The 19479-nt window shown below is 54.9% G+C and overlaps 1 protein-coding gene and 1 non-coding gene across 4 annotated transcripts in view; both read left to right on the top strand.

Annotated features, from left to right (window-relative positions):
- Positions 1–17127, top strand: part of BLACAT1 (BLACAT1 overlapping LEMD1 locus) — a 35782-nt gene extending 18655 nt beyond the window's left edge. For 2 of the 3 annotated variants that reach the window (XM_055728415.1, XM_055728413.1), the window contains exons 2-4: positions 9279–9482; positions 9800–10120; positions 14855–17127. In XM_055728415.1, the coding sequence (XP_055584390.1) occupies positions 9319–9420 (102 nt within the window). In that variant the 5' untranslated portion in view covers positions 9279–9318 and the 3' untranslated portion in view covers positions 9421–9482; positions 9800–10120; positions 14855–17127. Of the gene's footprint in view, positions 1–1592; positions 3737–9278; positions 9483–9799; positions 10121–14854 lie in introns of those variants that run through there. The other variant, XM_055728414.1, reaches the window with a different exon arrangement.
- An 863-nt stretch (positions 17128–17990) lies between these two features.
- TRNAW-CCA (transfer RNA tryptophan (anticodon CCA)) lies at positions 17991–18062 on the top strand. The gene has a single exon. It is a non-coding gene; the product is annotated as a tRNA-Trp (tRNA).
- Positions 18063–19479: the final 1417 nt, after the last annotated feature.

Here is a 19479-nt window from a genome sequence, read left to right as displayed (position 1 = left end):
CTGTTGCTGAACAAGCCAGCAGGAGAAGAAAATGAAGGCAGAGGCCAATGCTTTCCCAGGAACAACGGGAAGTTTTGGTGCCACCGGAGGAGCTCCCTCAGGTGCAGGGATGTGCAGAGGCTTTTGCTAAAGAAAAAGCTCTGTGTCTGGCTCTTGGAGGAGCTGCTGGAGCAGCTGCTCCCCACGAAATGCATCACCTTGTCCTGAGATGCCTCTCTTGTGGGTACAGAGATGGAAGCTCCCCCGAAAAGGCTATGGGGGAAGGCAGCAGCGGGGGAAGCGAGCAGGAGGCGGGTTTGCAGCCAGACCTTTCTTTAGCCCTTTGTCTCAGCCGACAAAGGCGGGTCTGTTGGGTGCACCTCTGACTGCTGAGCATCCGCAGCCTCTGCAGCCAGGTGGGCTGGGGGGCAGCGGGGCCACCGGCAGGTTTTCAATTCCCAGTTCTGCTGCTGAGCGACTCTGTGACTGTGGGCAAGTCCCTCGGTGGCCTGGAAGGGTCGGATTTTTCCAAACAGCTACAGGACAGGGTACAGCTATACCCCAAGGTGAGCGCTTTCCCCTCTTGCTTGCAAAAGGGATTTACCCTCTGGGCTCCTGGGCTGCTGCAAGGGAGGTGGCTGCCGAACAGCGAGGTGCTCCTCCATGGAAAGGAGCATTTGATCTGCAGGTGTAAATCTGTGCTGCTCCATTTGCAACCAGACCAGCTATCTGGTTGATGACTCCAGGTTTATTGGGATCCTTAAAAGCAGCACAAAAAGATGTGATGGGGGATACCATCTTCCTGCCAGAGATAAGGTGTAGCTGTGGCCTGGCCACTGGGAGAGTGAAAATAAACCATTTCATTGCCTGCTCCTTGGATGTGCTGCCATTGATTCAGGCTATGGCATGTTGTCTTTTAAGCATCACCTCTGCTGCGAGAGGCTGTTGTCCCTGCAATCACAGTTCATTACAGCCTTCAGAGCAGAAAAAGCAGGGCGCTGGGTCCTCCTCCTAGGGTCAGGCCACCACGCTGGCAGGTTGCTGCTGAGGCGACAGACAGGGCAGGTTTGACTCTCTCCTGCCTGACCCAGGGCTAACCCAGGAGAAACCACCCTGCGATGCTGAGGGGCGTTTTGGCTGGGAGGGTCCCCTATTTTTGGGGTCCCTGTGCGGGGAGGGAGAGGGTGATGCTCCCAGATGGGCACAGGGAGGGTGGACAACTTAGATGGAAGGGTTACTTCCCCCCCCCTCCTTTACCTTTTCCCCTTTTCTTTCCCCAAAGACTGCTGGCTTATCCTGGGTAAGCCCTCTGCTGTGGTCTATGGCTTTTTATTCCTATGTGATTGCTTTTCCTAACTCATGTAGGGCGAAAAGCCATGGGCTACACAGAGGAGGGACTCCACCTTCCAGGCACCTCTGCAAACCGCATGGACCCCTGATCCCTTTTTAATCACTCATATTTATTTGGTAACAAATAACAAGTGAAAGGGGGCATTGAAGCCTTGCAGGGCCTTAGAGGTTTAGCAAGACGGATGGGCCAGGGGGTGGCGAGCAGAGGGAGAGACAAAGGGGGACGGGGATGGTGGGGGGCATGGCCTTTCAGGCGCCGTCGTCCCCATTCAGAGCTGAAAGGGCGCTCGGCGGCGCCGGGTGCTGGCGAAGGGGGCTGCAAGGGCGGCGGGAGCAGCTTTTCTTTGGCAGCGAGCTTTTCTCACACGGTTCAAAGCATCCCCACCTGCAGCCCTGCAGAACAAAAGCGTCAGGCGGAGACCAAGGGCATTTCCAAGGGCCACGGCCGCTGCCTAACCCAGCACTGACACAGCTCCAGGTGATGGCAGGAGCCCTTTCTACTGTTGCCGGCTCCCTTGAGCAGGGGCTCACAGGGGGCTGAGAAAAGCCCGGGTACCTCCAGCCTCATCTCCCCACCACACCGTGTCCCTTCCAGGAGTGCTGCAGAACCAGCGGGTTGTGCAGAGCCTGGAGCCACCCAGTTTGCACCAGGCAGGATCCGTCCCCACAGTGCCCACGAGGCCACGGCCAGCCCAGTGCCACGAGGACAGCGGAGGGGAGATGGTGGCTGGGAGCACATGAGAAGGACAGGCTTAATCATACAGTGGGACCTGGCAAATTTGCACTTTTTAAATGCACAAAGGCTGTGAGCAGAGCAGCCTGGCAGAGCTGGGCTGGATGGGGTGGGAGAGTCAGGCACCGCTGCAGACCCCACTACTGCAGACCCCACCACCGCAGACCCCACCACCGCAGACCCTGCCACCACAGTCTTCACCACCACAGACCCCGCTTAGCCCCTGTCAGCACCCAAAGATCACTGGGGGGGGGGTTTACAAACCACCCTCGCCAAGCAGGAAGCGAGCAATTTCTCTATTTTCTTTTTTTTTTCTCACTTCCTGAGCTTTGAGTCATTAGGTGTCAGGCTTTCAAGTTTATTTCACCAGCCTGGAATGCATCTTTAAAAATAATAGTCATTGAAAAAAATGAAAGCTGAGATTCAGCTGTAATCCCATGACTCAAAGAGGTGTGGAAGGAAGAAAATCATGAAATCCCATGAGTTCCAACAATGAAAGCATGAGAGCTGGCAAGACCGTGGCACATAAATCATCAAAACTAAACACCATCAGTCAAAATGAAAGGAATTAAGCCAATCTCACCAGGCTGTTTTAATTATTTTTTAATGAGGATTTGCTCATTCAGAAAATTCACCCATGACAATGGCCGCCCCGAGCCATTCATGCTGAGCAGGACCCATCCCTGCAGCAGACACGCATGGCTTGGCCCCGCCATCCCGCCCCAGGGATGCTCCAGACCCGGCACAAGGTTGGCGATGGGAGCCGGGAGCCAGGGTGCCATCGACCGCCAGGAAGGGGAGAGCAGGGTGAAAGAACCAAAAATACGCCAGGAGTCCCATTTTTGCCATTAGCTTTGTTGCAACCCAAAACGTTGCGCTGGGGATGTAACGAGCCAAATTCTCTCTGGATGGTCCTGGGGGGTTAGCAGGTGCTGCACTGTGGTGGTCCCCCGAGGGGGGCACAGCCCCAAGCCTCCCAGAAGACCCTCTGCCATGACCAGCAGCGTTCCTGGAAGCACTGGGGGAAGGAGCTATCGGGGAGCGGGGATGCTGGGGCAGGGGCATAGACCCCATCTCTGCGCAGCAATTGCAGAGGGATGCAAACGCCCATGCTGGAGCAGCAGCCGCCCCCATTAATATTTTGGTGGCTGTTGGACAAAGTGGCTCAGAGCAGGATTATCGGCAGCCTGTCTGCACTATACCGGCGAGACACTCCGCCCCTGAGAAATGCTCCTACTACCCTTTATGCTATTGATTTTTCTTTTAGCAAGGCAGGCATTAAGCAGGAAAGAAACAGAGGGGGCACAACCCACCGCGTTTCTGCGGTGCTGTGTTCAAGAGCAGGCGGGACGGGAGGAAACCCTGTGGGCACGTTGGTCGGGGTGTCTGGTGGTCAGGAGCCAGGGCTGGTGACTTTCTGCCAAATCTCTTTCTTACCCTTGTTTGCCCAGCTCCAGTACCCCCCGAAAATGCACAAGGGCTTAAGCAGTGAGATTTGACTTGTGGTTTTCAGTCTCTTTGATCCTCAGGGGGACACCCAACTGGGGCTTGCAGGAGGCGAGGGGGGAGACACGCATGGGACAAGTGTTTCGATGAAAGCCCTGCCGTGCAGAAGGCATTGGCAGGGACACCTGGAAAAGGTCCATGGTGAAGAGGAGATGCTGCCAGCACCAGGTGAGCTCTCAGCTTGTCTGGCATCCACCTCCCAGCAGCACCTCCAGTCACCTTTCAATTAGCGCAGCCTCTGCCCGCGGCCCCGTGTGGCTGCGATTACTGCCCACTTCCAGGGCTGGGCAAAGCAAAAACCTTCGTCTGCCCTGCTTATAAAACATTGACAGCATTAAATAAAACAGTAGGTCAGGTTGGCATTTTCAAAGTATCTTTGAGAACTTCGGCACACACCTATTATTAAAAAGGCAGCAATCAGAATCCCATCCCTGGTCCAGAGAAGCGAGCTCGAGGAGCAGCCGCTGCGAAGGCGCTCCCGTCTCCCAAAGCTCCGGGCAAAGGATGATGCTGGAGCAGTCAGACCCCTCCAGCAGTCCCTGGTCCTTCCTGAGCTCCCGGGAATGAATGTGCAGAGCAGGACAAGCTGCTAATTACAGATAATAACTGCCATTTATGAGTGAGGCATCCATCGTCCCGGCTTCCTCCAGGAGCTGGGTGTGGAGCTCCCGTATCCCAAAGCTGCTGGTGGGTGAGGCACAGGCTTGTCCTGTGCTGCCCTGCGGGGAGGAGAAATCATAGAGTCATTTAGGTTGGAAAAGACCTTTACGATCATCAAGTCCAACCGTGATGCTAGGTATAAGGAGTTTTGGAAGCCTCCCCATGAAATCTGAAGTTGTTCCATGAAATTCCTCCTGACTTATTCAAGGAATAATATCTGTTTAGCCCCAAGAAGATAGAAATTCCCAGCTGCATGGCCCAACACAGAGCCCCCACACTGCTGTGCCAGCCCCCCGACATCCCTCGTGGCAGCAGCCATAATTCTGGCTTCAGGTAGGCAAGGGCCACCCAGCTGTGTGTGCACGGGGCACCAGGTGCCAGATCCTTCCAGGGCGAGCAGAGATTTCATCCCACATCCCAGTGCACGGGCTGGGGTCACTGCCTGCTGCTGCCTGGGCAGGGCTCGGGATGGAGTTCAGCTCCGTGCAGCGCTGATGATGTGCGGGAAGAGCAGCAGAAGCAGCACCAGCTTCTTGCTGGGTCACCCAGCCCCGTGGATGCTGGTCCCTGGAGATAACTTGGGAAGAGAGTGCCAATTATTAATATTTTAATTACAGCCACATGATAATGAACTGAAAAGCTGTGGGTTTTAATCAAAGCTGTGACGTCACCCAGCCCTAATGGGACACAGCAGGATGCCCAGCACTGCACCACCAGCACCCAGCCGCCCGGAGGGTTGGTGCACTGGGTGCACTGGGACCTCCTATGGAGAGGATGATGCTCAGTGGGAGCCCAGAGAGATTTTACAGCTCAGCCCTGCTCAGGGTGCCCAAAGAAGGACCAGGGCATTAAAAATCACTCTGCAGCCCACGTCCCCAACAGGCTTTGCATGAACAGCTTCCCCAGGGTCTGATCCTGGCTGTGTGATGTTATTGCGGGGTATTTACCCACCCTTGGCATCGGAGGGTTCAGTTCCACAAGTGCTGCTCCCACACGAAATCCAGGTCACTTGGCTGCACCAGTGCTTTTGAGAAAACCTGCCCTCAGTTAGCTTATCGAGAGCTGGAGGAGGTTTGCGTGGAGAATTCACCGACGGGACAAAAAGAGACAAATCCGGAACTTGCCGGGAATTATTTATTCAGCTCTGCTCTCGGCAGGGAATTACGGATGCACCGGTTGTGCCACAGAGTACCTTCCTCCTCCCGTCTGCTTGGAAATGGGTTATTTAGTAACTGGTGAGGCCACCGGTGCTGAGTCAGCCCACAGCTAATGAACACCCTGGCTGCCCATTTGAAATTTATTGCACCTATTAATTACAACCATTAGCTGCAGCCAGTGAAATTTTTATAATGAGGACCCTTGCGACTTTGCCTTCCTAGCAGCAAATTAACTGTGTGGGGGGAAGAATCAATGGGATCAGCATACTTTACAGAAGCGATGTTTTAATTAGCGATTCTCTGCAAACATGCCAAGCAACAGCTTCTCCGTTCATTATCTCTCCTTAAAGGGATGGTGCTTCTTTGCAGGTTAGTTTTATCCCGGTGTCGTCTCCTCTGTTGTTGGGTTTCTAATGCACTGCTGCTCATTATAGAAACTGCTTTGAAGTTGGTTTTATCTTAGGTCTGGTTGTAAGCAGCGAGATGTCCAAGGTTTGGCGGGGGGCGGGGGGAAATGCAACCCTAGGAAATAATGGTTTTGAAAGCTTGGCTGAAAAGTAGCAAAATTGGATGGATCCTGTGGCTGTGAGGAAGAGGGGGATAAGGAGTGGGAGAAAGGGGTTGTGTCCCCACAGGCACAGCAGCGAGCCCCAGGGATGTGGGACCTGAGCTTCTGATGCTTAAAAAATGAAAGGACCAAAAGTCCCAGGCAAGGCTCCCTCTGTGCAGGGTGCATCCGCATCCCACGGAGCTGCTCAGAAGAAAGTCTCTGCAAGTCCCGTGAGCATGGCACTGCAGAGCCAGGCTTTCTCCAGGGACTCCTCCGAATGTGTCTGCTTGGCGGATTTTAGAAAACCAGCCTGGTGATACCCAAACCATCAGTCACTCCCAAAAATCTTGGCTGTAGAGGTGGACTGACTAGCTCTCATGAAAGGCACATGAAATGAAATTTCTGGGAACTTTTCTACATTTCATTACAAATTATTTAATTCCATTCAGTTGCCTGCAAAAATACAGGACCAATTTCCATTGCAAATGATCTCATTTCCCAGGAAAACAAAACGACAGGCAAAAGGCAGCTTTGAAATTCAGGGTTTAAAATGCAAAACTTAATGTTGTTTTTTCCAACCAAGCGGCTAAAAGTTAATTCAGCGGCATTTCTCAGAAACAGAAAAGCTGAGGCAGGGTAAGATCAGTCCCAAATGAAAGATGCTGGTGCCTGAGCATCCTTTCCACAGGTTTGGCAGCCATCGCTGTCACCTGGCAGCCCCAGCCTGTCCCCACTGCAAGGCTGTGCTGAGTGCTGCCTCCATCCCTGCCTGCATCCCTGCCTGCACCCTGCCTGCATCCCGGGCTCTCCCTGCCCAGGACCCCCGCTCCTGAGCCGTGCTGTTGGAGCTGCCTGGCTGCCCAGCGAAGCCCAGGGAAATGGGTAATTGCAGGGCTAAGAAATAGACTCTGTCCAGCTGGTTCAGAAAGACATTTTTTAGGGCTCAGGGAAAGTGACATTATTAAAGTGAGCATGCTGATTTCAGACAGCTCCCAATTCATCACTGTGACAGTGACAAACACGGCCTGGGGTTATGCAGTTGACTAAAGAGAATTCTCTAGCTTTACATTTTTAATGCTCCTCGCATTTTCTCTGCTGCAGTGGAGTTTTATCCAAAGGATCTTCTCCCTTGAATAGAAAGGGCAGCACAGGTCTGTGAAGCATGCCCAGCCCTTGCAAATCAGGCCAGGCTTCTGTCATCATTGCCCAAGCCAGTTCATTTATTTTTTAATTATTCCTTGCTCCTTCAGGATCCTTTTTCTACCTTTTCAAGAAGAACAGGAGCATCAGCCTCAGCTGGGCTGCCTCTATTCTCCGGGGCTCATTCATCATTGTCTGCCGTCTGAATGGGAGGCAGAGGGTCAGCCTGAAAAGCCTCTGCGTTACAAGCCCCTCTAAATATATCAATAGCTCCCTAATGGACACTGGGGTCCCAGCCGGACCGCCCAGGCTCTCAGGGTGGCTTTGTGTCTGCAAGGGGTCAGGGTGGGCACGGGGGGGACGTGGGGTGGCATGGGGCAGCGGGGAGTGGGCACCCACGGGGGCCGCCTGGGAGGTCTGCCCCAGACACGTTTGCCTGGTTAATACGGCGAGGGTTAACAGAGGGGACGGTGCTGGGTGGGGGGTGGGAGCCCTGGGGGGGGGCGAGGGGGGTATTTGCCAAAGCTGGGTTTGGCAGTGCCGGACCAGCCCTGCTGTGCCAAAGCGGGGTGCCTGCTCCCAGAGGCTTCTCCTCCCTTCCCACCCCTTCCCCGCTGGCAGTGGGTTTGCTCCGCTCCAGCCGGGAGGGCGCAGGGGCCAGGAGGTGAGCAGCCCCCCACGCCAGCGGGCTGGCCCCCACGCAGCCCCTCCGCACCACCACCCCTTCCTTCCAAAATCCCATTCTCAGGCTGGTAACAAAAAGCAGCAGCACAAAGAGGGACGCGGAGACCTGCCGCTACGCTGAGAAGCCATTCAGAGCAGGAGACTCATTAAAGAGCCTGTTGTCATTATTTGTGAGCTCCAGAGGTAGCCTGATTTAATTTGGGAGCTACCAGACAGGTACCCAGATGGCTGGGGAGGGGGACAGCGGCAGAAGCGAATTAAGTGGGATGCCCCTCGCTGCTGCCGGTCGCTTTGTGCTGCAGCTGGGCCCCTTGGAAAGGGGAAAAGCGGAAAGGCAGGGATGTGGCACCCCCCCCACGCCCCCCGCAACATCACCGCTGGTGAGGAGCCTGTGGAGGTGGGGGGCCACAGGCCCCACCTGCTTTGGCTTTTTTCCCCATGGTTAATTTTCTCCCAGCTGTCCCCGCTGTGAATTAGGGCTGCTCCAAACCCTGCCGCAGTTGTGGGCTGCAGGCAGTGGGCTGGGGGGGTCTCACAGTGCCTGGCTGTTGAGGGGGGGGTCACTCTTTGCTTGCTGCTGTTGGTGGCTGTGAGCCTCAGGAGGTGACAGTGCCTCACAGACCGAGTGTGACTTGGTCCTCGGAGAGCTCCAGCATTGTGCCCATTTCACAGGTGGGTAAACTGAGGCCCCTGGCTGTTCCCCATCCGTGTTGCTGCTGACGGGGAGCAGATGCCGAGTCCGGGCTCTGCAGGGAGCCACAGGCGGTGATGGCACCGTGGGTGCTGCGGTCACCCTGCCCTCCGCACGGCTGGAGGGTGGCACGGTCGTGGTGGTGAGGATGCGACGTGCTGGGCAGCATGGTGGTGCACAGGCTGGGCACGGCTCCTTCGGGCACCGGCACCCCCTGGGGCAAAATCAGAGCTGGTCATCTGCAAGCTGTACAAAAGCTAAAAATTAAAATAGGGAGAGAATGAAGGTTTCACTTCAGATGGTATTTCTGCGAGTATTTGTTATTTATTTAAAAAAAAACCCAGACTTTCATTTGCATAATTACATTTTGCAGCTGTTGGGCCATAATGTGGGCTGTGCTTTGGGGCATTATTTTATCCGTTGAAAACGGACACAAAGAGAGTGAACTCCGCTCTCAGCTGTGCCTCATTGTGCCGTAACCGCTGGTGCTGCCTCTGCGCCGGGGCGCTCCCAGGGCACCTCACCTCCCAGGCCCTGGAATATGCATTAGGAGCCGCAAGCTGTCCCCACGTCTGTCCCGATTGTTCCCTGCTTTTGAGGAGAGGGGCTAGGGGGGGAAGTATTAATCTCTCGCTGGGTGGGGAATTTGGGAGTGCCTGGCTGGGGGCCTTGGATGTGAGGAAGGACGGGGAAGGGAGGTGTCTGTCGGTGCAGGGTGATGTTCCAGTTTTGAGATTTTGGGGCTATGTCCTACACCCTCTGTCCTGCCCGTGCATCCCCCGTGTGTCTGCAGGAGCTGCTCTGACTGCTCTCCCTGTCCCCATCCAGGTCTCCTGGGGGTGCTCCCAAGCCTCTCCTGCTCCAGGTGATGCCCCAGTTCACCTTTGCTTGCTTCTGTGGGCTCCATGGCTTCTGCAAGATGAAAAGGAAGAAAGAAGAGTCCAGCGCGGAGCAGGAGACGGCAGTGTGAGGAGCAGACTCGTGCGTGTGCCCTGCCCAGCTGTGCCTCAGGACCCCATCCCCTTCCCCTCGGTACGCTGGGACTGCCAGGGGGGGACATTTGCCACCTCCTTTCTTCTTGCCTTTCCAAGGACCAGCTCCCCACCAGACACCATCCTCTGCCTGCACTGTCTTGGGGTGTCTCAGGGGGCTGGGAGGCTGCTGGCCGAGCCGATGTGCCTGGGATGATGCTTGGCAGGGGAGGAAGAGCCTGGGGCTGAGCAATGAATGGTTTTGCTCATCAATAGCAGCAGCAGCAGGCTGTGGAGAGCATGGGGGGAGCTGGTTAATCTGCTCTAACACACTTATCCTGCAGCTTGCCTCATTTTCTCTCCCCTCCCTCTTCCCAGATACTTGTGTGGCCAAGGGAGAGCCGAAACACGGGAATGACCTTGCCAAGAGGTAGAAGCAGATGCTGTGGACGTTATCCAGGTGCTGCAGCAGTTCTGCCCGGACGCACAGCCCAGCCAGGTGCTGAGCACTCAGCACCCAAGCAGTCAGTGTCAGAGGCACCCTGCATCCCAGCAGGGTAGAGATTTCCCTGCAGAGCGAGTCAACCTGCCCTTGCTCCAACAAGTCTCAACAGACAGACCTGGAGCAGTTCTCATAAGCCAGAGCCAGACCTTGTCCTTCCTTGGAGTCGCAGTGCCAGAGAGGCTGGCCCCTGGCTGGTAAGTTGTCCTGCTGCTGCAGAATTGGCTGAACATAAAAAAAAAAACCAAGCTGGTTTGGGGTTTGGTGCTTTCTAAAGTCTGTCTCAAGCAAGTGTCTGTGACTCCAAGAAGCCGATTTCTCCGAGCCTCTGCCCTGCCTGGCCCCGCGGGCGCAGCACACCAGGGCGCTTTGGAGGCACCAGACACATCGACCCTGCTTGGACGCTGCTCCCTGTGTGACTGGTGTGGACTGGCAGCTCTGACGCCACGGGCAGGGGGGACACCTCGATGTGTGACCCCCACAGCCATGAGGCTCAGCGGGATCTTGTTCTCGTTTGGCAAACGGGCCAAATTTCCCCTGAGCTCAGGGCACCCGAGATTCACTCCAGGGGCATTTCTAGCATAAGTATGTTCTCCAGAGCAGAAATCCTTATTTCTTCCATACTGCGCTTCCCTTCTCCATATGGAGACCCCCTCAGCTTCGTGCCAAAGGTGATGCCTGGGGCTGTCGGGCTGGAGCTGCTCTCCCCCAGGGTTAGTTTTGCTTCTGCCACCGCCTCCTCCTGCCATGGTTGAGTGCTCGCCTTGCACCATGTGGCCGTCCCCACGCTTCCCCTCTCTCTCCCACCTGCTCTGTGCATCCTTCCCACCCACCGCCAAAGCCATATGGGAGCTCCCTGCGTGCTGTGCCTTCTCGGAGGCGGCTCAGACAGCCCTGCTCAGATACCCTCCAAAGAGCCCCAGGCTGTGCACGCTGGAGAGCTGGTGAGTGTTGGTGAGCCAGGGTCCCCCGGGGTTTGGGGACCGCTGCTTGGGTCTCAGGTGCCTGGTTCCCCATCCCTGGATCCACCTGGCATTTGAGATCTCACGCACCAGCAGGTGCATCAGCCCCTGTGCTCCCGTTTGCAAGGACAGCCTTAGGAAGGGGTAAGTGCCACCTTAGGAAGGGGTAAATGCCACCTTAGGAAGGGGTAAATGCACAGGGGGGTTTCGTTTGGGCAGATTGATACCCCCAAGCAGCCCCCAGCGCAGGGGACAGGCACACTTGGAGAACAAATCCTCCCCCTGTGATTAACGGGCTCGATCTTTCCAGGGTTTGCCCGGACCAGGTTCTCGCTCAAACAGAGCTGTACGTGCCACTGACAGCTCCCCTTCGGAGCAGGTTTGTTGGCTCAGCCAACATCCAGAACCAACATGGCTATTATTTTATTTTCTTATCCAAAGGATTTAGCACAAAAACCTGAGCCTGGCCAGGAGCTCCAATAACACAAGGTGCAGCTGAGGAGCTTTAAATCCTCTCTGCTAGGTGCCTGTTGTTTGGGCTGCAGTGGGAAGCAGCTGACTGGTATGGGATGCGCTGCTTGGAGCCAGCTTGGAAGTGGCAGCCAGACGGGACTGGGCATGGGGACGTGGACTGCTCCTGGTCTCCGTGTCAGACCCCGAGGTCAGGAGGCTCGGGGTACTTTGCTTTTGCCTCTCTTTAAGCCCCAGCGATGTGAGCTCTGGGATCCAGGGGTGCAGCCCCCGGGCAGTGCTCCCAGCTGGGTATTTCCCAGCTGGGCTCCAGATTTTGGCATGGGAGAGGGCACGCGGTGGCACGAGGTGCCCTGCGAGGGGCCTGCCAGGAGACCAGTCTGGCTTCCCTGTCATTTGTCACCATCAAACTCAGCATATTCCAACGTGGCATGCAGAGATCGGTGGCAAACACTGTGGTTAGTGCTGGCTGTGGCATCTCCTCTGGGATCTCTGGGGCTGCGTCAACCTTTTGCTTAGGCAGCGCTCAAGGAGCTGCTTCGCCGAGGCACCAAGGGTGGCTGAGGTTAATGCTGATGCACCCACATTTTGGCTTGATTGACGGTGCCCCATTCCTAGGGGGACGCGAGCTGGGTCCCTGCTAATGATCTGAGCTGGCATCACAGTGTGGAGAGCTGGAGCTGTTCGGGCAGCAGGCACATGTTCCAGGGAGACCATCAAAAGCAGAGGTTTGGGGAAAATCCTGGGCAGCTTCGCTCAGTCAGGCTTTACAGAAGCTAAATTATTACTGTGGGGTTGAGGCGGGGGGGTGGCCCAGTTCATTACTGTGTAACCTTCGCTGCTAAACCTTTTGGATTTGAGATCCATCATCGTTTGGCAGTTAAAGATGTGCAGCTAACGGCCACCCCGAGATTCCGTGTCTAGGTGGAGGCTTGGCACTGCACTGAGAGCAGCCCTGGAGATGAGGCTGGTGCATGACGGGATGGGGCTTCAGGGGCTCCCAGTTGTGGTGGGAGTTCCCCAGGCTGCTCTGGGATGAGCTGGGAACTCTGCTGCAAACACCCCATGCTCGCACTGTGCTTGCATGTACATTGTACGTGATGCATGTACAGCGCACATGCTGTACTCGGCGCACATGCTGTACACGGTGCATCTGCTGTACGTGGTCCACCTGCTGTACACGGTGCACCTGCTGTACACGGTGCACATGTTGTACATGGTGCACATGCTGTACTTATGCACATGCTGTACTCGGTGTACATGCTGTACACGGTGCACATGCTGTACACGGTGCACACGCAGTGCACACCCTATGCACACGCTGTGCACACACTATGCACGCACCACATGCCATACATGCACGGTAGCCACTGTGCCTGTTCTGGTGTTCCCTGTGTCCCAAATATTCCTGTCTTCAGTGAGGGGTTCCCAAGCCAGGTGTTTAATGAATGTAGCATGTAAAATTGAGATGGGCAGACACTCACCCACACCTATTATATGTACATTTGACAACGCAGTATATGAACCAGGTGCAGTATGAACATTAAAGCGCTTGAGCTACAGTTATTTTTAAAGAGAACTTCCCACCTCCCTGAATGGATGTAGCTCTCAAAGCAACAATATGTTTTCCACCATGGCTCCGAGCAAAATAGTTTGCTCCTGGGTTGACCTCTATTGTGTTCATAAATGGCTTGTGGTGCTTTTTGATTCCCCCATCATAATGACTTGACCTCTAGATTTATGGCTGAAGGTCCTTTCATCTGCACATTGTTTCCCACCAGACTCCAGCCTGCCGCTTTTCTGTAGCAAACCTGCCAACAGCCGAGCCCCTCGCCGCCCGCCCCTCCGAGTCGCCTGGCCAGCTCCCACTAAGAAATTTGCTGTGGGCAAAAGCAAACTATTTTCCCCCCTCCTCTTTTTCAAGTGGCAGCATTTTAACAGGGCAGCACATGCTTCTGAGGCTGCGAAGGCTGGAAACTTGACAGCTCTTGTCCTTGTGCAAACACTCTCTCCCTGTCTCTCTTTCTCTCTCCTCCACGTTTGCACAACCCCTGGCATTTTTATAAACTAGGAGGTCTGTTATTGTTCAGGATTTCCTCTTGCCCTCCCAAGTACCAGACACCCTGCCTTTGACTCTTCCACCCTGTTTTCGCTTTTCCACTCCAGAAGCAACTGGATCTGAGCGATGCTGTAGTAGATAAATCTTACTAATGTCAGTGGCAATGAGCTGTAAGTTGTCCATCCAGTGGTTTCCAAGTGCTTTTCCAGGGTTTTTCCACCCTCTGGAGAGGGGAAGGGAAGTGCAGGGACCCCCACAGCTGAGCAGTGAGCCTGAAGCTGACACTGCAAAATTGCCCGCACCCTGGCTGCTTGTGGACATCCGTGGGGTGAAGGATGCAGTTGTGTGAGGTACAACTTGTCCTCTCTGCTGCAGAGCTGGCTTAGCATACAGCTGGGCTCCACAAATCCCCTGTACAACACGAGCCTTATCTGTACCACGGGTTCCCAGGGTTGATGGAGCGAAAGCTTCCACTTCCATCTCTTCTCAGGAAGAGCAGAGCTATGCTCCCAAAAGGTGCATTTGTTCCCATCAGCAATAATCCTTCTTTAATCCTATTACACCAAGGAAAGCATCCAACTTCCCTCAAAGCGGATGGTGGGATGCATGGAGGAGGGAGGTCTCTCACCACGGGCTGCAGCCCTGCCTGCCCTGGCCTGGTCCCTGCCAGGGCTTTGGGGTGCGTGTCCCATGGCATGGCCCCTTCCCCTGCACCCCGAGCTTTTCCTCCGGTGCCAAAGGGCTGGAGTGAAGCAGGCAGCAGCCAGCGACACCCCTGCACCAGCCCTGGGATGGAGCAGTAACATCCCCTGAAACAAGGAGCTGCCTGTACCAAGGGTTCAGGGTCTGGAGCTGATGCTGGAGTGTCGGGAAAAAATCAGTTTTAATGATCAAAATAACCAGAGCATCTCCTCGGGCTCACTTCCAAAGGCAGGCAGTGTAGCTCCTTTGTAAATATTGGCTTTCTTGGGAGCCAGCGAGCCTACAGATGTTTATTTGCATGACAATAGCCGGGTTGGGGACCAAAACATGTGTGTGTGTGCGAGCGCAAGGGGCTAGTGATGGAGGTGGTCTTGCCAGGGGAGCTTGCGCTGCGCCGATGTGAGATGAAGCAATGTTTGTGCAGCGAGCTGGAAGGGTACGCACACACATGGTAGGAGGCGAGCCAAGAAAAAAAAGCTGCAGCTTGAACTCTCGTCTCGTAACGTGTTCTTAAAGGTTTCGCTGGAGATGTGAAAAAGAATCGGGAAAATAACCCAGGCGAGCCCGAGGCAGGCGCTCTGCAGCAGGACTGACTCCTTCCACCCAAATGCCCTGCACGTCAGCTTGACGGAGCACGATGGATTTAAGACAAGCGCCGTGTTTGCTACAGACGGGGCAATTTCTGCAACCCAGGTGGTAACCAAGGGAAAAATGACTTTTTTTCTTTTTTTTTCCAGAAATCACCTGGCCCAAGCTGCCCTTTCTCCCTTGCGTAGGCAGGATTTTCCTCCAGCTGCTCGACGTTCCCGTGCTGACCCGCTGCTCTCCTGCTAGCAAGGAGGATTGCGCAGAGAAATATCTGGGGCGGGCTGATAAAATCTGCAGTTCCCAGTTGGCCTCCATCCTCCCAGCCTGTGCCTGCTCCCCTCCCCATGCATCTGTCTTCCTATAGTTCAAAAAACAACCAGTCTTTGTGGCTGCCCCAACACCCCACGTTTTTCAGAATGTTCCTCCGAGGACAAAGTACAGGCAGTTTCAGGCAGCTCCAGGTGGGCACGGGGAAGCTCACGTTGTTTGGGGAAAATGCTGACCTTGTTCTGTTCCTATTTTTGCACATCAGCACAGCCTCCCAAATTCAGGGTTTGCAGCCCCAGTGCTGTCCTTGGCGAGGACCTTCGGATTTATCTTTCGGCCAAAAAAAAGAAAGTTGGTGGAATGAAAAGCCTATTTGTGGAATGTAACTTTATTTTTGCACAGTCCGCCTGTAACGCGTGGTGACCACACAAGTCATGCACTCGTGGACTTAAACCACTAGCGATTAATCACTGCTCTGAAGTTTATTACAAGTGTAAAGATACGGGTCAAATTCAATTTTTGTTTTATGCCAGCATAAATCCAGAGAGACAGTCTGGATACTAAGATGTCTACCAAAATATTAATTATACAGAAATGAGCTTGGACTGGACCTCAGCTCGCAGATTTCTCCTAACCGTGTCTCAGTCTCACCCTTGTGCAAAAGCACGTGAACAACAAGCACAAGCAGGCAGAGACAGGCTTACCGCGGGCACACGCTAGGGAAGCCCTGACTCAACAAAGCCCTGCTTAAATTTAAGTGTTTGCTTTGGGATTTTGCTCGATCCAGTAAATTTGCCTAACTCCCCCCTAACAAACCTTGATCGATCTCTGCAGGAGCATGCAATGACCAAGCAGAGGAGAAGGCACCGAACCATCCTTGCAGCATCTCCCTAATGCTGCCTAACAAGGATCAAAGCATTCAACCTCTTTTTATTGTCCTTTTCTTTTATCCCACTGTCTGGATTTCATCACGAAGGGACCTACCCAGACATGTTCCTCAGGAGTCTCCCAGCCCCAGTAGCCATAGAAACCGGCTATTTTTAGTCTGTTTTCCTGATGCCAGTAAATGACTTTTCTCTACTTTGGAGAGGCAGAAGACCAGGGCAGCCTTGTGTGCTGGTGGATGGTAAATGAGCATCTCCAGCGAGGCAGGCGTCCTCTCCCGTACAGTGCTGTACGTCTGAGAAAATAAATGTGGCATTGGTAAATAAGCGCACATTATCTACGCACAGAGCAGATCACTTCCTATGGTATTTCCTACGCTAGAGAAAATATTTATAAGAATTTTTAGAGTATGGATTTTATAGCCATTTGGAGATCAGGGGTTTTGGTATATGACAAGCTTCCTCCTTTTCGGAGCTGGTTCTTCAAAAGACGCTGTAATACAAATTACCGGTGTTTGGCAACGCGATCAATGTGGGTAAAAGCACAGTGGTACTTACACCATAAATCAGCCCCACAACAATGCCTCTCATTCCTGGGATACCAGTAAGACTTGAAGCCAAAGGCTTTTGAAGTAAGATGGAAGAACACATTTGTCTGAGTAATTATCAGGCAGCACGCTAATGAGCAACGCTGGCCGGATAATTCAGCACGAGGGAAGAGAGCTGGGGCAGAGCATCATTTTCCTAGAGGGTTTTCTTAAAACATCCATTGTCTCCCGGGCTGTTCCCCCATGCCTGTGGCAGGATCCAGCCCACAGGGCCATTTCCCCAGCTGCTGCCTGCCCTCCTGGGGGTACTCGGCAAACGCTGGGGCAGCTCCTAGGGATGCAGAAGCATCCCAACCGGTGCCGCATCCTCAGGGAGCACCATGGGGAGTGATCAGCGAACTTCTGCCAGGCAGAGACGGTGGAGACCGTTTCCTTTTAATGCTTGCCAGGTATCCTGGAGCTGTAAATACCCCGAGCCCGATGGCTTCTGCTGTAACATATCTAGTTTACAAGATTGTACTATAAATTATAGATGCATATCATGACTGCGGTTTGCACTGAGACACTTGCCTATTGATCCGTCTCCTGCTGGTTAATATTCAGGACTGCTTTGGGAAGCAGCATGCTGTAGCGGGTCATCGGGATGTCAGCACTCGGAGCAAGCGATTTCCTGGCCCGACCGTACCAGTACGCAGGGAAGCAGCTGTGGAGCTGCTGTAATAAACCAGCCTTGCCATACCCCTGCCGGAGATGGGTTTTATTTCGCGCTTGCGGCCCTGAGCTGGGTGGGAGCAGAAGGAAAGGTGGGTTTGGTGGGAGATGGGGACCCTAACCCCGCTCTCTCCCCACCAAGGCCTGGCTGCAGCTAGAGCCATGCTGCAGTGGTCTGTTTGCATGCACATGGAGCGGACACAGAGCAGAAGTTGCAGTAAAACCCCAGCGGTGGCAGCGCCACCACCATTTACTAAAGCAGCTGTGGGGACGGGCTCCCAAGCCCCGAGGTGACAGTGCTTACAAACCAAGGTGACACCCTAAGGCCAGCCAAAATGGCGTAGCCTTTCCCCAGCCGCACGCTGAAATAGCCAGCAAAGGCACGGCACGGCACGGCACGGCACGGCACGGCACGGGCCCCGCTGCGCTGCGGCTGCGACCGGCCGCTCAGCGCAACTCAACACATGCAACGCGGCTCCCTCCCGCGGGCCGGGCCCTTTAAATGTGGCGGGGCGGGGCCTGGGGCAGACCAGAGGTGCGGGACGGGGGGGGTTGCGCCCCGCAGCGGGAGGGCGCACGTGGGCGCTGCCGGGTGGCGCGGGGCGGCCCCTCCCCACGCGGTGGTACAGCCCAAGGGGGCGGGGCCGGGCGGGCCGTTTGAAAGCCGTTAGGCGGCCTGGCGCGAGGTGCTGTGGCCTGCTCCGCTGCCACCGGCGTGGGCTGGGCTGGGCTGGGCGGCGGAGACCCCCACGGGGGCTGGAGGGGCCCGTTTAGGCGCGCGCGGGCCCGTTTAGTCGCGCGCGGAGCCGTTGAGGCCGCGCATGCGCGTGGCGGTGGGCAGGCTCTTGCAGGCGGGCTGGGGTTGGCGCTGTCGGGACCTCGTGGCGCAACGGTAGCGCGTCTGACTCCAGATCAGAAGGCTGCGTGTTCGAATCACGTCGGGGTCACGGCGCCCTTCGGGGCTCCTCTTTTACGGCGGGAGGGCAGAGCGGGGGTCCCCGGGGGTACCGGGGTGGGGGGGCTGCAGGGTGGGGGGCGAGGCCAGCCGGTGCTGCGGGCCGGGCTCCAGCGGCCCCTTCTCGGCACTTATTTTTGCTTTGGGTGGGTGTGAGCCCCCCGTGCCCCCTCGGGGCGCTGGAGCCCAGCACAGCACCCTGGCAGACCCTCACCCAAAATTGAGGTTGTGCTTCATCCTGATCAGGCTACCCAGGTGCTGCAGCTGGCGTGGGAGGGGGATGAAGGGTGCTGGGCGATGGAGGGTGAAGGTTTGGAGGTGCAGTGGTTAGGGGGTTCCCCCTGTGCCCTCCGTCTCCACCCTGAGCTGCAGGCCGGGTGTGTATGTGTGCGTCCCCCCTGCCCACCGGGTGTGTCGTGTGTGTGTGTGTCCCCCCCCCCAAACCAGTTGCCATCCCATGGTGGCATCGAGGCACCGTCCCAGCCCTGCGGCTGCTGGACCCTTTTGGCGAACATTAAGAGCACATCCTCTTCGTAAGACGTAGTGGAGAGACCAGCAACGTAAAATAGCTCAGGTTACCGGTGGAAAACACTGGAAATAACTTAAGCGCTGCAATTAGGGGCATAAGTAAAGAAACGCTGGGTGACAACTATTTCACTGTTCTATTTTTTCCAACTGCAGGTGCTACTCTCAAGGACAGTGCAAGGAAACAATTTTATATGGATTAATTTTTCCAAGTTGGTAGAGTTCGGCTGCTTTCATCCCACTGGGAAATCCCCAATCTTTCTGATATACTGATCGTACACAGATGTGACCCCAGAGTGCTCGGGAAATGTGAGTGGTGTTTGGTCCTGGGGGATGCTGGGGTACCACATGTGTGAGGGAGCGGGAGGGAGGCCAGGATCCTCTTGCTGATGTAATATTTTAGGAATGTTTTTGTCTTCAGGTGCTTGTGTTGTACAGGCTTGGAGGGGATAAACACACCCAAAGTGCCCGTGACTGGCGCACAGCTTCTGAACAACCCTGGGTGACGACGCTTGTCCCTGCGATGCTGCATGAGGCAAGTGGTGCCTTTTACCTTCTAAGACCCACCCCACCCCACAGCAGCTGAGTTACCTGCTGCTTAGAATATATAATACATAGATAATTTAGAAATACAGTGCTCCCTACATAGCTTTTTTTCCTGCCTTTGTAACAGTAGAAGTAGCTCTAGCTTTGACTCAGCCGGCACACTTTGTTATTTTAAACTATTTTACATTTGGAAGGAACAATAAAGGCAAAGTCTAATCTGCAGGATGGATAAAGCTTCTAAGTGGTCATTAACTTTAACTGCTTTAACCTGTTCAGCAGATGATGGGTTGTGTACACCTGAGTTCCTGTAGTCTTGATCTCTTTCCATTAAATCGCTT

The sequence above is a fragment of the Falco cherrug genome, chromosome 16, assembly GCF_023634085.1.
Source record: "Falco cherrug isolate bFalChe1 chromosome 16, bFalChe1.pri, whole genome shotgun sequence".
NCBI lineage: Eukaryota > Metazoa > Chordata > Aves > Falconiformes > Falconidae > Falco > Falco cherrug.
The sequence above is the reverse complement of the archived record's forward strand: the minus strand, read 5'-3'. Positions and strand labels throughout refer to the sequence as shown.